The sequence below is a fragment of the Ambystoma mexicanum genome, chromosome 4q, assembly GCF_040938575.1.
Source record: "Ambystoma mexicanum isolate Mex_15411 chromosome 4q, UKY_AmexF1_1, whole genome shotgun sequence".
Taxonomy (NCBI): Eukaryota; Metazoa; Chordata; class Amphibia; order Caudata; family Ambystomatidae; genus Ambystoma; species Ambystoma mexicanum.
This window is the reverse complement of record NC_090928.1, coordinates 890916323-890940725: the sequence shown is the minus strand read 5'-3', so window position 1 is coordinate 890940725 and position 24403 is coordinate 890916323. Positions and strand designations below refer to the sequence as shown.

Sequence of the window (24403 nt, the reverse complement as noted above, 5' to 3'; positions counted from 1 at the left end):
TATGTTCAATAGTCTCACTTCTTCCTATTAAGGTTTTAACCCCCCCCCCCAATGTAACTGGTGGAGTAGAGTTCTCCGACGAGGCGTCGACCGATCCTTCTCGAGTGACTCCCTTTCAGGCGGGAGCCACGGATCATCGAGAGGTGTCGGGGAACTTGGCGTTCGGTGTTGGGGAATCGACGGCCCTTCTTGAGTGCCCTCCCTTTAAGGTGGGAGTCACGGTTCGTCGAACGTCCGACGGTGAACAGGGTGAACTACGGCAGGGAAGTGGCAGCTTCGTTCCTAGCGGTGCTAGTCGACGACAGACCGTTGGCATCCTGCAAGGAAGAGGCGTGCGGGGCACCTCGGTGACTATAGTTCTGGACCGCAAAGAGATGAAGAACTGTGGCCCAGCAAGGGCGTCGAGTCGTCGGCGTCTCTGTGGCGTTAGGTGGATCCGCGTCGACGGTCAGGCCTTCTGCAGCGGGAGACAAGCGGGTGACGATGCAGACGAGAGCGTCCGATGATCAATGGAAGTTCTTAGGCAAACGGGAGCCCGGCGGCTCCGGTCGGCGACAGCGGTTGTCGACAGTGGCGGACAACAGTCTGAGTGCTTCTCCTTGGAGTTCCGCAGCAGTCCCTGTATCGGGTCGGCAGCCTGTCGAAGGTCTACCAGGGAGCGTTGGCAAAGATCAGCTGTGCGCGATGGTCCCTCGTAGTTCGGGAAGAAGGCGCCTTAACAGGTCCTCTCTGGGTCGGTCCTTGGAAACACAGCAGCTTTTAGATTGCGAAGGAGAGCAACAGCAATTCTTCTCGTCCAGCAGGACTTCAAGGTCAAGCGTCAGTTAATCCAGTTACTCGTCGTAGTGGACTTCAGCTTCTGAATACGATTCCTAGCAGTGAGAGGTCCCCAGATATACTGTTGATCTCCCATTCATTCCGCTGGGTCACACAAGCATCCAATCACGACTACGGGCATTCATGCAGGCAGGCAGCCAATCAGGCACACGAGGTATTCAGGCCATTCACTTCTTTCCAGACACTCACAACAAGTTATGTGTATTGGGACAAGTACCAAGCCATTCAACACTCCAAGCTGCATTCATACCGGTATCTGGCAGGGCTGTCTCAGTCATTGTGTCAACCACCAGATACTAGACACCCACAACACAGAATGCATATTCGTCACACACTCTATTCACCCAGGTCCCACCCACAGGAGGTACCCACAACATACATCACCGGGAAGGCTCCAGCTAGTCTGGCCGGGCCTTCACAACAACACCATATATGGCATTTCCACCCAACAGCCAGTCAGGGGCAAGGGACAGAGTCAGGGCTTCCCAGGAATTTGGGAAAACAAGGTAATGGGTAATAGAAAGCAAGAGGCCACCAGGGCCATCTTGTTTTCCATCAGGAATCAACGGATCCCAATGGCAGGGCCGGGGTATCCCAAAATGGAGGATACTCCGCGCACCTGTCAAATTCAGCATGGAGCTGCCACCAGCCCATACCCTGCTCTGCGGGCCACCCACAGGTGCCCAAAAACATACACTAGGAGCACAGGGTTGTACCCCCACCCATGGGTGCCATAAGGATATCCCATGGGTCCGTTCACCAAACCAAAAGAGAGCTGCACCGCCAGGAGTCCCACATGAACTCCTGCGCGGAAAACACGACAGAACACACGATTAAAAGCAGTAAAGGACAAGGATACGGAGACCCTGTCCCTCCGATGCATTTCTAGCATCACAAATGGTGAAGTTTATTTTTCTTTTAATATACCAGTTAAATATTCCCACTTTAGTATTAAGTAACATTGTGAGAGTCAAATAAATGGGCCAAACCATCACCATAACTCCAATTAAAAAAAACTGCATCATGATATACATTTCTCTGTTCTTACAAGAGAACATAGTAGTATGGGGCTTGCTATCTAGAAAAACACTCAAATCTGACAAACAGGGCTTTTTTTGTTAATAGGTGCATCATTAATTATATTAATTTCGTACCTGGCACCCTCAATATCACCCTCATTACAGTAGACCGCAATCAACCTTTGATATGTAACCTGTAAAGATGGAGAAAATATGTTATTTATACAGAGCATTAACACTAAAACAAAGCAGGGATTAATGTTTCATTATAACAGAATATCTGAAAGGGAAATCGCATGCAGTGCATGTGAAAAACAGACCAACTGTGGCCTGGGGAAGTGGGGAAAGCAGACAGAAGAATATGCAGGGTGATATGAGGGAGGTGGGAGTCGTGTGCATAGGAAAAGTTAATCTGATGTACTCCTAGTCCAGAGTCTACTTTCAATACTTTTACCACTATGGGATGGGACAAGAGCAGTTTTGTAGCACCACAAAATGTTAGTCCTTTATTTTTATGCAAGGCCCTGTGCATGTTCTTCAACAGGCCCCATCTCCCCAAGTCTAGCCTCCGGCCCTCACCCATCAGTCCATTTCCACTTGCTGAGGTCAGTCTCTGGAAGTTATGGCATTTTAGGGGTGTGTAGGGTGAGCAAATGACGGAAAGGGGACTCCGAGTACAGCAGACACTGCTGTGAGAAACTGTTACTCCTACGTTCTGTCCACTTTCCTCCATACTTCTGGTAAATTCACAAGCATGCATCTACCTGTGGGTGGAAGATCCTGTGATGAATCCAATGGAGTCATAACAGTTTCCCGGAAGTGACCTCCTCCCATGTGGCCAGGGGACGGCAGCCGCTACCTGTACCTGACCCTGAGGCGGCTATATGAGGGAGGATCACATGGGAGGAGGCAACTACCGGGGGAACGTCATGGCTTCATTGGATGAGACGCAGTATTCCCCCCCCCCCTTCTCCTGAGGAAGACCCTCTTCCACCCAAGGCCTTTTTCCAGGAGGAAGACCCTCTAATGCCCAACGCCTCAATGGCATATTGTCGGGTATTGGTTCCCTCTTTTAGAGGGTGTAAAGAAAGCTCTTCTTGATATTCCTTTGGTCAAAACCCCACCTATGACCTAAACACACAAAGCGCCAACACAACACATTTTGCTTCTGAGGTACCTTTATGTAAAATCACTAAGAACTGTTTAAACGCCATGTGTCCAATGACACGCGAGGACTCCAACTCCCAGAATTACCCAAGTACTGAGATAAGGAGGATGAAGGAGTTTGTACAAGGTATTAAGAGCTCGAAGCACAACATGCAGTCTAGTTAATTTTCCAAACTACCCGTGCGTGGGCCATTTAAGGATGGCAGCTGAACTACTGAGTGGCAGTGCAGGAGAAGACATCAGCTCATATGCAGAGGCTTGTCAGCACAAGAAATATGTAGTGGTGTGGTAGAGCAGAGGAGACCACCCAGATCGGAGAAACGCAGTGTGCAAGCATGAAGTACTGTGGAGACGCTGTGCACCGCAAGAGTTTCCTGGGTGCTCGGAAGCTCGTAAAGGCAGTGTTCTCCAGACTGGTACCAGAAGGGAAGATATTACCTTGCACCCTTTATTGTTTTGTTTATAGTGCAAGAGTCAGGATAGGACATTTTTGACACAAGGACCTTTTGTTTCTCCAATTACTGACATCCTGACAGACAGATCATTAGTTATATTTTTTTTAATAGATTCAGCGAGGCATTTTCCCAAACCATTTCCAAGTCTTTAGCCACAAAATGACAACCTTGTGTCCGACTCATTGCCAACTCCTCACAGTTTTAACTTCCATTTTTAACTGACAAGGTTCTTCAGGACCACTTGTCCAAACTAGGCATCCACCCTTGAACTTGGGTCCAAGCAATAGTGTTTACAGAAGGCCGATGGAGAAACCCACCTAGCCGTTTTTGTGATCAGATCCCACAGTATGCATTTTTTAAAAGCATCACATGGTGCCTTGGTTCTTACCAGATGAGCATGCAGATTGACGAGATGGGACACCAAGGACACAAAGGCAAGTCAGTAAGTTCAGCATCTTTATTGATAGCCTGAATAACGGGAGCCATACAGTGACTAGACCTCAGTCAACGTCATCACATATATAAGGAGGTCGAATTCATCACAGGTATAAGTAGCTCGCACAGCGCCCGTTCAGTTCCGTTTTGAAGAGTGAAGCACTATCTTGAGTTAGACGGTTACTCCCCTTGAGAGAGCGCAGACTAACCACAAGAGAAGTTTTACTGCAGGGTAGGATGGGAGGCGCGATAAGGAATACGTGGGAGGAACATCCAGTCGAAAGAACATCACCATGGGTAAGTAACTTGTTCTTCGAATGGATTGTGTCCTCCACGTATTCCCCATCTTTGATACACTGCCAAAGCAGTTACATTATTCGGAGGAGGGAGCAAAATTGAAGTGAATCAAGAATCCGCAGTGCGCAGTACTGCCTTTCCAAAAACAGACTCTTGGGTAGTGGAGGAATCCAGACTGTAGTATTTCGTAAAGGTGTGTGCAGACGACCATGTGCAGCTGCACAGATATCCTTTATTGGCATGTCCCCCCAACCCACCGCAAAGCAGACCAAGGTGTGATACCCCTGGCCAAGTGAGCCCTTAGATGATCTGAGGGGTCTTTACCAGCTAGTTTGTAGCATTCTGAAATTGTTAAAATAATACAACTAGAGATGGTTTGTTTGGTGATGACTAGACCCAGTTTTTGCCCTGCTTAGCCCACAAACAATTGATCATTCAGACTCAGTTTTGCTAATGTGATAATGTAGAAATTCAGTGCACACCTAGGGTTGAGTCTGAAGCCTTTCTTCCTCTTTCCCCGCGTGTGGCGGAGGATAAAAGGATAGTAAGGTTATTTTCTGAGTGATGTGAAATTCAGAAACCACCTTAGGAAGAAAGTTATGCTTCACTTTCAATACCACTCTGAGAAAAACACTACGATGAGGCTTGCAGGATAAAGCCTGTAGCTCACTCACCCTTCGGGCAGATGTTATAGCTACTAAGAAACTGTCTTCAAGGTAAGAAGTCTTAACGGGAAGGAATGAATGCTCAAAAGAAGAGCCCATTAGAAAGTTTAAAACCAAATTGAGATCCCACAGCGGGACCTGAAAGGGAGTCAGAGGATAAACATTAATCTTTTTAAGAATTTAATTACTATAGGGATCTTAAAATAGGATACTTCCTCTGCAGTGCCCTTGAAGATGGAAAGCGCGGCTAGATAACCTTTGATCATACCAATCTGGAGTCACAGATAAATAAAATAACACCATTGGTTTATTGCATGAGAAAGGGTCAACATTCTTATCTCTACGCCAGCAGCAGAACTTATTCCAACGGCAGCAGTATAAAGATTTGGTTGCTGGCCTTCTGGCTGAAAGCAAAACGTCCATTACGTTGTCTGGGATGTCCCAATCTTTGTGTGTGTGAGAGAGAGTGTGTGTGTGAGTGAGAGTGTGAGAGAGTGTGTGAGAGAGAGAATTAGAGTTTGAGAGAGTGGACATGTCTCGAAGGTCCGGGTACCACGTCCTCCTGGCCCAATCCAGGGCAATTAGGATCATGGATTTCCTGAACCTTCGCACCTTCCCGATTACTTGAGTAATAACAGGGACGGGAGGAACCGCGTAGATAAGTGGAAACTAACACACCACCACAAACGTGTCTCCTAGAGCTCCTCTCGGGGGAAGTTCTCTAGAGCAGAGTTTGCACTTCCAGTTGGCACCGGTCGCGAACAGATCCACTTGAAGGGTTCCCCCAATGGTGAAGATCTCTTGAAGGATTTCCTGAGCTAGTTCCCACTCTTGGGAGACTGCGCTCTGCCTGCTCACAGCGTCCACTGGTGTGTTCTTTTCTCCGGCTAAATGAACTGCTGATCGATCGATCGATCGATCGATCGATCGATTCCTTCTTGTATTGCCCAGAACCAGATCTGCATTGCCTCTCTGCACAGTGTTCGTGACCCTACACCTCCTCTCTTGTTGAGGTAGTACATGGCCACTGTGTTGTACGTCATCATCAGGACATTCTTTCCCTTTACAGAGGGCACAAAGGCCTTTAGCGCTAGTCTAATTGCCCTCAGCTCTAAAAGGTTGATGTGTAGTTTGGACTCTGATGGAGACCAGTGACCGGTGATGGTCAATTTGTTGGTATGGGCTCCCCATCCCCGTGAGTGAGGAGTCTGTCACTACCATCATCTCCGGCCGTGGTTGCCAAACAATTCTCCTTTCAAGATGTTCCCCTGACAGGCCGACCACTGAAGATCCAGTGAGACTGTCTGGGATTTGTAGGAGATCTGACATCCTTCCTGAGAATTGTGACCACCGAGTCCTGAGGGCCCACTAGAGAGATCTCATTCTCAGGCAAGCCTCTGGCAAAAAGGAAAATGCAGGCTGCCATGAGACCGATCAACCTTAGAAAGTCGACGGCCGGAAGATGCTGGGCATTCTGGAATTTTGTCACAATCTGCAGAATGTCTTGAGCCCTCACCTCTGGTGGCAAGGCTTTTCCCAGGGATGCATCCATAACTGCTCTGATGAATTGGAGTCTTTGTGATGGTATCATGTGGGACTTCTTGAAGTTGAGGGAGAAGCCCAGCCTGTGGAGGGAGTGGCACGTATAGCTGAGATGATCTAGGGCTTGTTCTGGTGAACTGGCCCTGATCAGCCAATCGTTCAGGTAGGGGTAGATGTGAATCCCCAGTCTCCTGAGACTTGCCACCACAACCGCCATTAGCTTGGTGAAAACCCTTGTGGCAGAGGTTAGCCCAAATGGCAGAAATCGAAACTGATACGAGTTGCCAACGGCGAACCTCAGGTACTGTCTGTACTTGTGATGGATCGGCAAATGAAAGTAAGCATCCTGGAGGTCCAATGATGCCATCCAATCCTGGCGCTGGAGGGCCTGAAGGCTCTGAGAAAGGGTTAGCATCTTGAACTTGTCCTTCCTGAGGAACTTGTTCAAGTCTCTTAAGTCCAAGATGGGTCTCAATCGTCCTTCCTTCTTGGGAATGAGAACATAAGGGGAGTACCAACCTTTGTTCCTCTCCGCTACAGATACAGGTTCTATAGCACCTTTCTTCAGCAGGGTTAACATTTCCTGCATAAGGAGCAGATCCGGAACCTTCAAAGAGTTTCTCCCCAGTGGATGACTGAGGTTTTTTGCAGGAAAGGTAGGAAGTAACCTTGGGCAACTGTTTCCAATGCCCACGCATCTGAAGTAATAGCCTGCCATTCTGTCAGATGCTGTGACAACCTGCCTCCTACTACAGTTTTTGTGATCGAAGACCTCAGAGGTTTTGGACCGGCTGACAGTGGCTGAAGGTAAGGCAGCCCCTGCTTTTGCGGTCTTAGTATCTCTACCCCGTCCACCACGGGAGAATCGTCTTTGACCTCTGAGCTGGCTGTCCTCTGCCTTTTCCGAATGCAGAATAGTGAAAGGACCTACCTCTCCAGGCACACCTGTGGGGTGGTTTGGTGTTTGCCTTATTGCAGCTCCAAGGGATTTGGCCGCCGCCTTGGAAGTTGGCAGCTTCTCCAAACATTCATCAGCTTTATTCCCAAATAGATGTGTGCGGTCAAAGAGCATGTTGAGAAGCCTGGACTGAACGTCTGGGGCAAATACGGACTCCTGCAACCAAGCAAATCTGCAGATTACCATACTAGCCTCCATGGCTCTGCTGATGCCGTCAACGGAGTCGAGAAAAATCTATAGGGATTCACACATAGCGTCCTTCCCATTCTGGACAATGTTCAAGAACCCATCTTGTTCCTCCCCTTCGGGATGTGGTCAGCCGTCATCGAAATACAGTCCCAAAGAGAGTGAGTAAATCTCGCCAGCATGCACGTGGCATTATCATATTTTGCCATACTACCGGCCGAGAAAGCATCCTTAGCCATCGCATTGTATTTTTTGTCATCCCTATCTTGTGGAATTGTGGGATAGGCATTTTGTTTGCCTGAAGTGGTAGATGCCTGTACTACCAGGCTTTCTGGTGTCGGACGTTTCAAAAAGGTATAGAGGGTCAGACGTTGAAGCTCTGTATTTTAGCCTCTTATTCACTGCCGGACCACCTCAGGTGTTTCTCAGTTGGAAGTTCCCCTCCTCTGCAGAGCTTTATGAAATGGGACAATAGGGTCTTCCTGAGGTCCTTTATCCAGTATGTCCGTTAAAACGTCCTGTTCGAAAACAGGTGCGGGGCTGGGCCATCCCATGTATTCCATTACTCTAGTCATGAGTGGTCTATAGTTACTGTCGCAATGATCTCCTGGTTCTGCCCTACCAAATTCTATTTCATGGGAAGTGTCAATACCACTTGCCTCATGCAGAGTGTCTTACAACTTCTTTATACAAGACTCTTCCGATATGACTTCTTCTGGTACAGAAACGGTCCCATATTCGAGACCAAATGGCCTTTCCTCCTCAGATAACTCTTCTGCATTTTCATAGATTGAAGAAAGTTTTAAAATCGTCTCAGCGAGATTGTGGTGTGTAAATCATCTCAAAAGACGATGAAGGCGCTATAGACGTCATAATGGGAGCTGACCGTGTCGAAATAGTCGATGCGGACATCGACTGCTTTGACAAAATTGTCGATTTGGAAGGTGCCGCAGATGGCTTCGACATTAATGTTGAGGTCCTCGATGACAGTGTCGGAGGAATTGGGATGAACGGCATTGAGAAGGTCAACGCTCGTGGCGTCTATGGTTTCGCCCTCGATTTTGGCGCTGAGGGCATCGACAATGCACCTTCCGGGCTTGCCGTATGGGTTTCTTTCGGCATCGATGACTATGTGCTTTTTGTGTTTAATGGACTCTTTCCCTCGACTCAAGTGATTAGGTCACTCTCGAGGAGTTTCCACGGCCGGGTTCGAGGACTCGTGCCTTCTGTGCTTCCGAGGTGTTTTGCCTGGGGTATCGCCTCTATGTGTTTCCGAGGGAGGCAAGGCCGCGTTCTTGAACACCTTCATCATACTCACTCTGAATTACTCCCATTGAGACGAACAAACGACCCTTTCAGGTCAACTAGATGAAGAAGTGGACAGCGATCTATGGCGCCTCTTTTTGCCATGCCTCGAAGACTAGGACTGATGCGACCCACTTCGGCAACGGGAGCGTTTAGGTTTTTTATGACGAGAAGACAAGAGGCCTCGACTCGTCAGATGTACGTTTGGACGTGGTAATAGATTTTTGTAGGCCTACCTCTCTCAAACATCCCTCTGCGCACCCTCAAGGCCTTGGCCGTCATCGACATGCCTTTGTCACACTCAGAGCACAGATGTTCTGCCCCTAGACACCACAGGCAGATCCAGTGCGGGTCCGTCATGAATATTTTAGCACCGCAGTCGTTTTAAACCGGTCCGAGGAGTCGACTGAGCCGATGAGGAAGCCATCTCGTCGAAAACTAAGAATTTTCTCAGGAAACTCAAAGAAAATCGAAAAATCACACAGAACCAAGCGTTACGTTACCGAAGCTGTGAAGTGCAGAAAAACAGAACTGAGCAACAGGAGCTGCGCAGACGTCAAGACGGAGGCCTCCACGGGACATTGACTCGACCAGTCAGATGCACAGCAGTGCTCTACTGAAAAACAAAATTCTGAGGCAGCAAGCTGGATATTAGTAAATATTAGCAAGCTGGATATTAGGAAATATCAAAGATGGGAAATACATGGGAGGACACAATCCATTTGAAAGCTTGTTTTCTGGTCCTTTCCTTTTTGCTGCGTCATATCAAGTCTGCACATGTCCTGGCTTCTGGTGGTGCGCTGTCCCCCGGAGTTGCTAGAGTTTCTCAGCGAGGAAGCTGGTTGACTTGAGGGCAACTGCCTCATAGATGATGCAGTGAGACTTGAAGGTGATTATTGCTTGCAGTGTGAGTCAGTGAAGGTCAATGAGGGTGATGTGGTCATATCTGCATAGACCCTCGATGAGGTGTGCGGCCATGTGTGGAAAGCTTCACAAGGGCACAAGCGAGGACGATGCGAGGCCTTCGAGGAGTGCATTGCCCCCATCCAGGATGGATAAGACCAGTGCTTGAACGGTAGCTCTAAAGCTGGCCAGGAGGGAGGAAGGGCTTGAATTTCCCCAAGATGGAGAGCTGATACCAAGAGGTCTGAGTTTTCTTAGCTATGTGTGTCTAGAAGGCTTTCGGAACAGAAACTGCTCTACTAGAGCTTAAATCTAAGCTCGTAGCTCCCATAGATAAAAATTAAGCTTCTCTGTTGATGCTACTCGATCTTTCAGCTGCTTTTGACCTGGTGGACGGTTACATCATGTCCACCAGGCTCAAGGAGGTGGCTAATTTCTCTCCCATAGTGGTTCAATGGATCATCTCATTTCTTAGCAACCGAGAAAGTAGGGTCTTTTTCAGGGAGGCTGAATCCGCCCCTATTAATGTCGATCTGGTTGTACCACAGGGCGCATGCACATCTTGTTTGTATAACATTTTACTGTCCCCCCCATTTGCTAAATTGGCTCATGAGGGTGTCGCCCACGATACACAATGCGTCATTCCTCAGTCCGGCAACTATTATCTGGAGACAGCAGCGTTCAACAAGATTTACTCCCTGAATGAGTCATGGATGATCTTCAATAACCTGGCTCTTAATAGAGAAAAAACTGAACTGTTGGCGATTGGCTCACCTCACACGTTACAGAAACTGGGCCCCACCCATGAGAGTTTCGCTTTAGGAGCATCAAATATCAAAACTTTGGGGGCATTGTTCGATCAGCACCTCTCTATGAAGGCACATATAAGCAGCTTAGTGTCCTCCTGTGCTTACTACATAAAGTTGCTTGCTCACCTTAGACCTTTCATTTCTCAGGATAATGCGGAAACCATTGCTAGAGCGATTATAGAGGCAGAAATGGATTATTGCTACTGTCTATTAATAGGAAGCAGCCTGTAATAAATTACAAGTATCCCAAAATGGAGCTGCAAGGGTGCTGATGGGGTTAGCGCATAGACCATGTTACTGCAGCAAGACGCGCTCTTCATTGGCTACCAGTCGAATCAAGAATTCTCTTTCGTATCTTGACCATCACAAAGAAGTGCTTACAAGGAAAAATGCCCTCATACTTACAAGAACTTCTGATTAATAAAAACTGTGTCAGACTATTAAGATCTAGCAATCAGAAAGTTTTAACTATCCCCAGATGTAGAACTGTGAAGGTCTCTAAAGGAGCCTTCTTTGCAATTGCCCCAAAGACCTGGAATGATCTCCATTTGGAGTTAAGATGCATGGATTTAACAGATATATTCAAAAAGAAATTAAAGACTCACCTGTTCGCCTAAAATAACAGGATCACAACTGCCATATGAATTTGCTTCATGTTCTTCTTTGGACCTATATGTTGTATGTGGTTTTGTTTTTGTTGCGCCCTTAAGCCCAAGGTCAATGGTGGCGCATAACACATTTATTAAAGTAAAGTGAAGGAGGCGTTTGTTGATGTAGAATCGTGAGGGACTTGGCACAGGAGGTGAGCTATGGTGTGACGTCCTCAGAGTTCATTGTGGATAGCCAGGTCTGTATGTCTGGGTGTTCCGTGTTGCTGGTGAGGAGTAGGAATTCGGTCTTGGAGGGGTTGAGCTTTAAGTATGCACTGGACATCCATGGCTAGATCAGCGAGAGGCAGGTTTTGAGCCTGTGCATGTCCTTTATGGAGTCGATCTTAAAGCACAGCTCTGTGTTGTCAGCATATTGGTGGATGTGGATGGTGTGTGTGGTTAGGACGGCTCCATATATAGATTGAAGATCACTGGGGAGAGAATGGAACCCTGAGGGACTCCACAGGTGATGTGTAGCATTGGCAATCTAACAGTCCATCTGAACATACTGTTGGCAAGGTGGGACTTAAAACCAGCGTGGGACAAGGGCGCTGATACCCATGCGCCGATGTAGGGTGTATGTAGCCGCCTGGTGCTCTACTGTGTCAAACAGCAGAGAGGTTGAGTAGAACAAGGAGGTGGCAGTCAAGGATTTTGAGGGTGTCCATCACCTGTATGGTTCCTGTCTCGCTGCATCTGGGTCTGAACCCGGATTTGTAAGTTTGGAGGAGGTTGTTGGCGTCAATGTGTTGCTGCAGCTGTTAGGGAGAATTCTCCATTTAGGCTGAATTTCCTAACCCAGTGAGTCCCCCAGCAGCTTTGCTGGATTTCTGGAGTTTGTTTTTTTCTCCTGCCAAGAGTGAGACTCTTCTTCTCCCACTATTGGACGATGTGTGGTGTTCCTTTGAATATTAATGTGTTTCATGGGCTATGGGGTCTTTTACTCCATAGGGTCTCATGTTTTTTTCTGTGTGTTACACCGCACCCTCCGTGCAGTAACACCAGGGCGTTATAGTGACCTCCCACCATAGACTCCATACCCTGGGACTGACTACTGTCTCCCAGGGCATGTAAAGTAACCATTGGCTTTACTAGTCCCAAATTACTAACAGAACCAGTACAAACCATCATATTGTGGACATACTGGTAGGGGCCATTCGATTGCCCCTGGGTCTGTTCGAGGGGGTACTGTCCAGTCCCCCCCTCGTCGAGTTTTGGCTGGTGGCAGTGGATACTACTTTTTATATTCAACCGCAAATATATCTCTTTGGGATTTTCCCATTGTTTGAGGCTAATACTTTTTTAACATAGCCTCTAACATACCGCCGGTTTATTTATTATTAATTCACCGGTTGGTATTTTCTGCCAGAACTCTGTTTTAAAATGCCGTTTGTGTTCGCCTCTGTAACTCCAAACCAAAGGTCGAGCCCTTTGTTCCACTTTTGGCGGGCTTCTACACAGAAGCCCTCCAAAGTGGTGCCACTCTGTCTGGGTACCACAGAGGGTGTGGGAGGGGGTTTAGGCACCCTGGACTGAGTTGCCTTGGCAACTCAAGTCGTACTCTTGTGTGATTGGCCCAAGTGGTAGCATGTTTGATTGACAGCTAGGCTGAATGAATGGGGGTTTCTTGCATTAAAGCAGGGCTTTTGGGACTGGAACTTCAGAAGTCGCCACAGGACCTAAAAATCCGACGAGGGAGAAGCTGAGCCGACCTGCTACGACGACACCACCGGTGGAGCCCTGCTGAACCGACTCACCACTTCCCGACGACAGAGGAGATCTCCCGGCTGGAGAGTCTTCTTCCCTTGATTGGTGGGCACAACCAGTTTACCTTCTTTGCTCGCATCCCAGGACTTCTTGTGGTCGAATTGCCCGTGCCACGCACCCCGGCAACCGGATAGCCACTTACCACTGGACTGCGAATAAAAGGACCGCTCCTTTTAATTGAGAACTCCGTGGCTGGTTTCTTCTGTGGAAGTGCAACGGACTCCTGTTTTCCCTCCACTTCGAGATCCTCTCTTCCCCCGGATGAAGCACCGACTTGCACCCGCTGCCAGGAACCACTGCCCCCGTTGGAGCGTTCTCACCATTTTTAAGGTACCGTGTTCGCCAGGCCTCCCTTTCTAAAGATTGCTACAAGGTAACAATCTCAACCTTCTGGACTGGCCTGGCCGCCTTGACCATCTAACTGGTCCCTTTCTATTGGTCCAACTCTTTCTGAACCCTTGTGAGAATTTTGGGCACTTTCAACCGTGTGACCTTGGACACATTTCGTCCGGAGCCTCTTAAAGTGGGTCCGGCCTTGTTAACTTTGACTTTACGGTTTTAATCTGCCTTCTTCTCCTACTGTGTTCTTCCGAAAGTGTTGGGATCTGTTTCTATCTTTGCTCTGCCTTTATCTCCCTTTTTAACCAATTGATTAGAGTGCCATCTTCGTTAAGCGCTCACCGTTGTCTGAAAATAAGTGTTGCTTTACTTAAGACTTGTCTAAATAATCGTTGAAGGGAGTATCTTTTAGTGACCGTGTTTTTGAACTGCTTAATATTTGTGCCAATGTGTTTAACTAGATGTGTTTTTAAATAAATAATTATATCTTTTACACCAAGCTCTGGTCAGTGTTTGCTTGTTCTACTGTGTTCTTTTGACCTATTGTGAATACTCTGTATACTGCCTAACTCTTCTTGAGAGAAGTCCGACTGCTCAGCCACAGCTACCAGGTAAATCTGGGTGGTACAGACTGCTACCAATTGGGTTTACTGCCAACCACCTGTAGTCTTAAATCTTTTGCAGTGGTCCCAGAGGGAACTGCACAGGTTTCTGCCTAACAGCAGCGACTACCTCTTTCTCGATGATCTTACCTAGGAAGGGAAAATGGGTGCTGTGGCAATAGTTAATTAGATTGTTGGGATCCAGAGTGGGTTTCTTTAGTAGAGGGAGGATTTGTCCTGTTTTTAGGGTCGATGGGAAGGTACCTTGAATTCGGTAGTGGTTGATTATCACCAGGCAGGGATGGAGAGCTTCTGCAAGGAGGGTCTTGATTGATGCTGCAAGGATGTAGTCTGTACACTATGTGGCTTTTAGGGCGGCCAGGGTTTCTATCAGGTCCTATGTCAAGTCCCTTAAACGTTGTCCAGGGTGTGGAGATTTCAAGAGGGGCGCACGCTGGGTCTGTGGATGCAGAGCTGGTGTCTATGGGACAGTGAATCTTGCTGATTTTGTCGATGAAGGTGTTGATGGTGGTGGATTTTTCGATGTAGTGTGGTATGGCAGGGTCGAGTAGCGGGATGATGCAGTGTTTGATCGCTTTGAAGAGAGCTCTACCTTTGTGGTCGGCTTCTGCTATGGTATTCTGATAGGAGTCCTTGGCTGTGTTGATTAGATGTTGGCGGGTTGCTCCAAGTTTGAGGAGCATCAGGTCTGATGCGGTCCTGGCGCTGCCCCAGGTTTTCTCTTCTGATGACTTTTGCCGAGGTTCTTGCATGTACCACTGTACAGACGGTTTCCGTTTGTATGTGCATTGTTTCAGAGGCGCGTGTCCATCAATTGAGGATGAGAGGGTGGTGTTGAGCGCATACAGTAGAGTCGCAGTTCGGTTGGGGGTGTTGAGGGCTTCCACCGGGAAGCTCGCGCAGTAGGGGTTGTCTGATGGGTTTCTGCTGGGATTGCTTGGCTGGGGTGGTGTGCAAGATGTTGAAAGGCACAAGCAGGCTTATTTCGTGCTGTGGTAGGCGGAGGGTGTCTAGAAGGCCGAGGACAGTTTCCTTCATCGGTTTGGTGGCCGTGTTGCCTTGGAGGTTTAAGTCGCCTTGAAAGATATTGATGTGCACGATGGACATGGAGGTGACTAGGTCAGTGAAGTCTATGATGAAGGTGGTGTTGGTTTTGGGTGGTCTGTAGATGAGATGCAAGGGCACTGTCCCCATTGGGGAGAGCGGGAAGAGGCAGGAAAGAACTTTGAAATAGCCAATGTTGCCGACAGGAAATCTGGTGCAGGGCCACAAGGTCTCGTGGAGGACTGCAAAGACTCTGGTCAGTCTTGTTCGGCCGGTCTCTATGTTTGATGCTGTAGGCATCGGGGACAGGGCCATTAGGATGTGGGTCGAAGTGGGTGTCAGTCAGGTCTCTGATGAGGGGGACGTCAAGGTCCTGTGTTGCGATGAGCTTGCCCGGGAGGATAGCTCAGTGGCAACATGCGTGCCTTGAAGCAAGACGACACGAAGCAACACAGGTTCAATCCTCGGGTCTGGGTTTAGAAACCTCTGGGTGTTTAAGCACGTTATAAATAACGCAACTAAGAAAAAAACAAACAATTACGCAATTAAAAAAACAAACAATTCCTGTAACAGCGCCTCAATGCCCGTGGGCTGTGTGAGCGCTTTAAAAATGCTAAAAATAAAATAGCTGAGCAGACATTGGCGAGCATCAACTGTGTTGTGGACGGTGAGGGGGTGCCAAAGGGATGATGTGGGTGAGGTTGCTGCATTGTGGAGTCCATGCCTTAGAGGAGGGGCGCCGTCATTGGCTGGTAATGGTGGGGATGGCCACTGGGGACAGAGTGAGAAAACACATGACGTATGCTTCCCTGCAGGGGTTCAGGCCCTGGGTCCTCCCGGATTGAACAGGAATTGCCCTTTTCTTCCAACACCCGGCTGAGAGACGTCCTTTATCTAAGACTCAAGAGCAGAAAGTTAGAGACCGGACTAAGAAGGTTGGTGGTGCTTAGGCCACGTGACCTATATCCACTTGCACCTGCTCACCAACTTCTACCTCTCTCACAACTTCTCTATTCTCCTTCGTTGCATTTAATCAATTGCCTCCAACTCCATTTTGTTCCATCGTCCAGAAATACTACTGTCCCAGCTATTTTTATTATCCTCTTGGGAACAGACGCATACGGAACACCTTTGCTCTGCACTCTGGCATTCCTGACTCGTACCTTGTCTCCAACCTGGAACCATTGATCATAAATTAGTCTCTTCTCAGATAACTTCTTGTACTTTTCCTGGCACATTATGGCCCTCTTGATCAGTTCCTCTCTACTTTAACTGGGCCAGAGGAACCACATCATTCTGGTGCAAACTCACACACTGGCTTCCTCCCCCTCAATGACTCAAAATGCGACACTAGTGGTAGAATGTGGCGCTGTCCCAAAGGCCCATAGCATGTCTCACCGCTTCAACAACCTCTAGCTTTGACATCAATGTCCTTTTTACCACATGGTTAATTTCTCCACCATTCCATTCTGCCTGGCACAGTACAGAGCCGTTCTCATGCTTCACTCCTGCACTGCACAGATACTCGGTAAACAGGTTTGACTGAAATTGAACTCCATGAGAGAAATCCTTCCACCCTAAAAACACCATCCAAAAACTACCACTGGTTTTGCAATAACATCGGACCATTCCACACACAGGAACTTGCTATGATAATCCATCAAACCCTGCGGAAGAGGACGAACGATATCCAACACTTAGTTTTCCTATGGTTGGGTAGGTATCTTTACAGGAGACAACAGAAGCACACAGCGAGCAATGAAGTTCCATATGCTCTACATCACTGTCCATGTTCGGCCACCAGTAGGTCTCTCCAGCCCTCCTTGTCATGTTACTCCACAAATGGCCCTTATGAGCCAATTCTAATATCACAGATCTCATGCCCTTGGGCGAAACAATGTTCTCCCATCTGCACAGTGCCCCACCTTCCACCATAGTTCATTTCTTACCGGCTCAAACTGTGCACTTACTCCTGATGGGGCCTGTACCTTTCCAACATATGACATTTTACACATCACAACATCTGCTCCACACTCTTCTTGCCACTTAAACTCCAAAACACCACCTTTCTTCACCTGAGCAATCATGGCCCATTGCTCCATCTGTAATTCCTCTTTACTCTCTATTGGGAGTCGGGACAAACAGACCACCACAACATTTCTTAATCCAGGCGTGTTCACTACTGAGCCATTTTATTCTTGCAAAGCCAAAGTCCACCGGCTTACTCGGGGTGAAATGCATAGATGTTTACCTCCTAATCCATGTACCAGTGGTTTGTGGTCCATCTTATAATAACTGGCACAGCCCACAAGAAAACTAAAGTGATTCACTGCCCAAAAACTTGCTATGGCTTCACGTTCCACAGTTGAATAATTCCGCTGAGGCAAAACGCAATGACAACTTCACAGCCATCTCTCAAATTGCATGAGAACCGCCCCCAGCCCTACTGCACTCGCATCTGTTGTTAATACAGTTTTACTACAAGGTTTAAACATACTCCTCGTCAGCGCACTCACAATTCTCTGTTTAATCTGCTGAAACGCTCCATCATGTCTCTGAACCCATTCAAAGTAAACATTCATCCACAACAATTCTCTCAAAGGGGCAATAACCGTGGCAAAGCCCTCCACAAATGTAGAGTAACATTACGCAAGGCCAAGAAACACCCTTAAAGTATCTTTATCATGAGGTGCCGGTGGCCTCTAATACAGTCTCAACCAAGCTCGTCTTTGATCTAATTCCGTGGTTATTCATGATGTGGTCCAAATATGCAACTTGCAGCACTTTAAATTTACTGTTCTCCTTTTTCAGTACGAGTCCTGCAGACTGCAGTGTATCAAGTACTTTCTTCACACTATACATCATGCGGATCGGCAGTAAAGATCAAAATTGCATCTTGTAAGCATCTTGCATTCACCATTTCTCCCAAAAACATTTCCATCACCCTCTGGAAAACAGCAGCAGCTGACACCAAACTAAAAGGCATCCTACAGAACCTATATGCACCAAATGGTATTGCAAATGAGGTGAGCAGCCTCGAATCCGGGTGTACCTCAATCTGGTAGTACGCACTCAACAAGTCCATGGTTGTGGTACTGAGCACCATATAGAAGAGAAATAATTTTCCAAGGTTCGAAATTGAAGGGGACTTGGAGATATTTAGCTCCTGCTTGTAGGCTAGAAGAGCCTGGTCAGCTTGGCACCAACCGCTAACAGGAGCTACTTTTGGCTCCCCAGGGCAACTGTTGCCAAACTAACATACCTATGGGAATTTGACTCCATGCCTTTAGGACAATCAACAAACATCAAGATGCATCTACATGACATTTAAATCAAGAGCTGGTCATACAAAAAAAACAAAAAGTTAAATTTGCATCTTATGTTAGGTTTGATTTGCAGAACGCTATTTACTAGCTGTTGGTTCCACGGCAATAGTCCCTGCTCACTGGTAATGCCAGATACCCAGCAGCTGCTTTTAGCTCCTGCTTATCCAATCTTAATTTCTACCCCCGTTTCCTGTACCGGGGGAAGCAGGTGACGATCAAGCCATATATCATTCAGAGATCTAAAAACAGGTGGTTAAAGTTATACTAATAGTGCCTCAAGTTAGAGGCAGTTTCTCAACACAGTCTTGCAAAGTCCAATTTGCAACCCTATCTAAAAGGCAGTTCGGAGAGGCTTAAAGTCTTGCAAAGTTGCAGAAATTGAAAGTTCTTAGGATACTTTTAAGTCTCTAAAAACAAAGATACAAGATGATTTTAACCAAGGTTGAGACCGTGTTAACGGATTCAGTAAGGGACACGAGCAGCAGCTTGAGTCGGAGTTAAGAGGGGGGTTGCCCTGGACACCTCTACATGCGCTCACTTCTCGTGAATGAACGATTGCGCTCTCTTCTCGTGAATGAACTGAAGTAAACTGTAACCTTGCCATTTCCCATATTTGGAGTGGCATGATAAATAAAATGTAATTAATTCTTTTAATTCCCAGATGCATAGGTTTAGCAAAATCTGGAATCTGGGCGGGCAGATTTTTGGGGGGAAAGGGAGGTGGGCGGTGAGGGGGGAGGGCTAAAACAGAGTGGTGGAGTCCTGCTCTGGAATCATTATTTTGTGTGTGAAAGGACTTCGTAGAGGCAAATATGGAAATGGTCAGTGACTTTCCTGCTCCGAGCTGAGAGAAAGGTATAGCTTGATTGACCGTAGCTATATTACTATATCAGAAACTGTAGGCTTCTCAAGCTACTAAGTGCCCAGAGGGACTGATTAGCAAGATGGCAGGGCAGTCAAGAAAGCCTCACAATGCATCTATGATCTATAGGGCCTTGATGGTGGCTGGTTATGCAGACTGGGAATTGCTTGAGGCCTGGTCACAGGGGAGGAGACTCATGAGGAATCACTGCCAGGATCTGGAGACTGTCGGAAGAGGCCAGTGTGTGAGAATTACGAGCGACGTGAGAGCAATACTGGTGCGGCTTGAAGGTCTGTTAGATCCTTTGGGTCCTTCCCTCTACCATAGTGCGATGGCAGCAGTGTGTCCATGAGCCATGAGCCGAGGAGCTGGAGCTGGTAAGCCGTGATACGGGAGCTAATCATATTTGACCGATGTGAGGCAGCGCACCGCGAGTAACAGAGCTAACAGAGCAAACATCACACCGTGTTGAGCTTTGGAGCGGCGGTGTTCGGCCTACGGTTAGAGATGAAAGGAGACGAGTCAGCCGTGCCACGCCCAAGGTAAACACCTTGTTGTTGGCCGTGTGTAGACACTGCATCTGTCCCGGCCCGCGGTAAACGGGAGCCTCTGGCATTTTCATTACTCTAGATAAAGAGTGTGCCTACTCCCTACCCACCTTACTCTCACCTAACTATTGGTGCTCGTTTATCTATTTACATAAGCCCACTAGTGATCTGCTAAAACATAGGATTGCACAGGATTGCAGCAGCGCTGTCATTTCAATTTGATAGGAATTACTTTTAATCGGCAGTAGCAGGTAACGCACCGGGAGACTGATGGAAGCATCTATTAGGCATTTCCAACGGTAACCCGGCAAGAGAGCGCTATAGCTAACACCCAAGATTGGGCTCATTCCACTTTAAACGCTGCTATACAAATATAGGTCATACAAGAGCTGTGAGTGTTTAGGTGCGCATACAGGGCAAAGTTTGCTGTTACTCTTGTTTCACCGGAAAGCGCTTGTGGCAAAAGGGGACCTCACAGGCTAGCCATAAGCTATGATCGGTGAGTCTACCAAGCAGGAGGAGCACCGGGTTGGTAAATGAGAACGCAAAGCAAATAATGAACATTGATTGGAATGCAAACAAGTATTTCTTTGAATACCGATTTGAGTGAGAGCCAGTTTAAGCACTTTGAAAGGGAAGGCATTCTTGCATGTAAAGTAGAATTACACACAAAAGAGGGTCATTTGCAGCTTGTAATAGTGAATGTGTATTGGAATCCAGCACGAATTGACCTTCGAAATTTTCACCAGTTGCTATCTACGGTGTTGGAAAAGATTGCACTGTCTCATGGTCAGGGTAGTGTGATTTTAGGAGGAGACCTGAATGCCCAATGCATAGCAGCACAGAATAATAAAAATCTAAATTTGTCGACAAAATCGAAGGCAGGAAGGCAATGGGTAAATTACCTGAAGTCATGGGGACTTAACATGCTAAATGGTTCAGTACAAGGTGATAACTCATCGAAACCTACTTGGTCCCGAGGCAACTTCTTCTCTACATTGGACTATTTTTTTGTCTCGGAAGATATCCAATCAAAGGAAATATCTATGGAGATTATTTGGGGAGAAGGGAGTGATCATGCTCGCATAAAAATAAACATCTTAGACTTCACGAAAGTACAATCGGAAAAGTATTCTCATGATCTAGTCCTGAGAAAAGGCAAAGTGACACTGGTAAAATATAAAAGAGGGAGGAAGAAACTAAACGATAAGCTGAATCATATCTCCCCAAAAGAACAAAAAGAAAACTGTAAAGCCAAATGGTTTAAGACATTTATTTGGTCTCTGCATCCACCAAATGCAGGGGCTCCACGGCAAGTAACTCACCATCATTCTTCAACGAAGAAACTTGGATACAGAAAAAGATCTTGAGAGAATGCAGACGACTAAAAAACATTATAATAGACCAAACAAAATTACGAGGAGACCTAGAAAAGCTCAGAAAAAGTTATAAACAATGGTCACGAGCAAGGAAAATTCTGCGGCACCAACAAGACGACGAGCGGATGCTCTCAGCCCTCTGAAAATAGCACTTGCAACTTTTGGTCAATTATAAATGAGGAACAAGTTACTTACCTGTAACTGTTATTCTCCAGCATGGGTCTGGCATGGATTCACATGCTCATGAATATTCCCCGTCGTCAGGCTGGGAATCCTCGGTAAAGAAAAAATCAGTATCAGTTTCGTTTCTGATCTGTCTTTCTCAGTAGTAACCAATCACTGGTCTCTGGGTCATACTGCCCCCAGCCAATGACTGCCCTCTCCCTAAGCCCCGCCTCTGGGAGCCATCTTTAGATTTGGTAGCACGCAAAGTGGCAGTATGACCAATTGAAGAGCCGTAGAGGGGCAGGAGGGAGGGTTTGCATGTGAATCCATGCCAGACCCATGCTGGGGAACAACAGTTACAGGTAAGTAACTTGTTCCTTCTCCAGCATGGGGTCTGGCATGGATTCACATGCAAATGAATATAAGAATACATAGCAGTACACATGCACAACCACGGGAGGTGGCAAGGCTCAACATTAAGCATTACATAAAACTCAACATTAAGCATCTCTTACCTCCTCACCAGGCTCACCTTAAGCGAATAGGTTGCGCAGCACTGCCTGGCCGACTCTGGACTCCTCCCTGGAATCCCGGTCGACGCAGTGGAATCTCGTGAAGCTGTGCGTCGACCTCCACGTAGCAGCCCTGTAGATGTCCATCAGGGGCACGCCAGTCAAGAACGCTGTGGTAGCAGCGATCGCTCTGGTCGAATGGGCTCGCGGACGGCCGGGCAACGGTCGGTTTGCCAACTGATGACAATGCATGATGCAGCCGGAGAGCCATCTGGAAATGGAAGCCTTCGAGAGAGCCTTCCCTTGGTTCACAGGTCCAAAGTTCACAAACCGTTGTGATGTCTTCCGAAAACTCTTTGTTCGGTCCACGTAGAACTTCAGCGCTCTAGCCACATCTAGCGAGTGCAAAGTCCTCTCGGCCGAAGACGAAGGCGACGGGAAGAAAACAGGTAGCACCAAGGGCTCGTTGAGGTGGAAGTCCGACAGCACCTTGGGCATAAACGAGGGGTGCGTCCTCAGCACCACCCTCGTGTCGTGAAAAGTCAAGTATGGAGGCTTGCAGGATAGGGCCTGGAAATATCCCACTCGCCGTGCGGAGGTGATGGCCACAAGAAACGCAGTCTTCCACGACAGGAATTTCAGCAGCGCCGAATGTAGGGGCTCGAATGGCGCCCCCGTGAGCCTGGTCAGCACCACGTTGAGTTCCCATGCCGGGGTAGGGGCCTTCACTGGCGGGAACGATCGGAACAGTCCCTTCATAAATTCCTTCACTAGGTGATTGGACCACAACGATGCCCGTCCTGTGGTTCTGGTGTATCGGGAGATCGCAGCCAGATGTATCTTGATGGAGGCGTGAGCCAGTCCAGCCTTGGCCAGCGACAGTAGGTACGTCAGCACCTAAGGGGCCGTAAATCTTCTGTGCACGGCACCAGACAGAGAACCTCTTCCACTTATGTCCGTAGCACTTGAGAGTGGAGGACGCCCTGGCTTTTGCAAGGACCTCACTGCAGTCAGCCGAGATATCGTACCCTCCAAACTCTAGCGCTGCAGGAGCCAGGCCTGCAAGTTCAGCGACTCCGGGTCGTGATGAAGTATGGCGCCTTCTTCTCTGGAGAGAAGATCCGCGTCCGCCGGCAGCTTGGCTGGTGGGGACGCTGACAAGTCCAGAAGGTCCGGGAACCAGATCTGCCTCGGCCACGCCGGTGCAACCAGGAACATCCTGCACCGGGACCTCTTGAGCTGGTTGACAAGGTAGAGCAGCAACGGAGGGAACGCATAAAGGAACAGGCCTTCCCAGCGGAACGAGAAAGCATCGCCCATGCTCCTCGGCTGGGGGAACCTGCTGGCGAACCTCTGGCACTTGGAGTTTGTCGCTGTCGCGAACAGGTCGATCTGGGGTTTTCCCCATCGTCGGAAGAGTCGATCCACTTGATCCTGACGTAGTTCCCACTCGTGGCACAAGTGCAGCTCCCTGCTGAGTGAGTCGGCGATGATGTTTTTTTATCCCCGCCAGATGAAAAGGCACCAGAAACATCCCTTGGGCGACGGCCCAATGCCACAGATCCTGGGCTTACTTGGAGAGGGCTGGGGATCTGGTTCCTCCCTGCTTCCGGATGTAGAACATCGTGGTGGTGTTGTCGGTGAAGATTCTCACCACCTTGCCCTTGAGGGACGGGAGAAAGGACCTGAGGGCCCAGAACACTGCCCGGAGCTCCAGGATGTTGATGTGGAGCGTCTTCTCCTCCGGGAGCCAGAGGCCTCTTGCGTGAAGTTCTCCGGTGTGCGCTCCCCAACCTTCCAGGGAGGCATCCGTTGTCACCGTTATCTGGTGGGATGGGGTCTGAAAGTCTGTGCCCGACGTCAGATGGGCGCGGGTGCCCCACCACCGGATCGCTCGTCGGAAAGTCTCGTTGAGCGAGATCCTGTCCTCGAAGCTGAGGAACTCTTGCAGAGGGCGCATCCGAAGCCTGCACAGGCGCACGAGATATACGCAGGAGGACAACATCCCGAGGAGGGACCTGATGGACCTCACCCTGCCCACGTCCGTGGCCAGCAGGCACTGCACCTTGCCCAGGATGGCCTTTGTCCTTTCTTCTGACGGTGAGGCCAGGCGCGCCACTGTGTCGAGCTTTGCTCCCAGAAACAGTGCGGCTTGTGACGGGACCAGGTGGGATTTAGGAAAGTTGATGGAGAATCCCAGGTCCGAGAGCAGCTGGATGGTCCACAGCGAGCTCCCTTGTCCCTGCTCGGATGAGCCAGTCGTCCAGGTAGGGGTAGACGTGGATCACCTGCAGGCGCAGCCGCGCCGCCACCGGTGCAAGGCACTTGGTGAACACCCTGGGTGCTGACTTCAATCCGAACGGGAGGGCCTTGAACTGGTAGTGCCGTCCTTGGACCACGAACCCGAGGAACTTTGTGACCTTTCAGAATGGGGATGTGGAAGTACGCATCCTCCAAATCCAACAATGACAGGAAATCTCCCTCCTCCAGCTGTCCCAGCACGTGCTGGAGGGTGACCATCCGGAATTTCTGTGCCTTGATGTATTTGTTCAGCCGTCGCAGGTCCAGGATGGGGCGCCATCTTCTGTCTTCTTTTTTACTACGAAGTAC

At 48.4% G+C, this 24403-nt stretch overlaps 1 protein-coding gene across 1 annotated transcript in view; it reads right to left on the bottom strand.

Annotated features, from left to right (window-relative positions):
* LRPPRC (leucine rich pentatricopeptide repeat containing) overlaps positions 1-24403 on the bottom strand; it is a 1926342-nt gene that overhangs the window by 1631712 nt on the left and 270227 nt on the right. The window contains exon 5 of the mRNA XM_069608459.1: positions 1992-2050. Within this exon, the coding sequence (XP_069464560.1) occupies positions 1992-2050 (59 nt within the window). The remainder of the gene's footprint in view (positions 1-1991; positions 2051-24403) is intronic.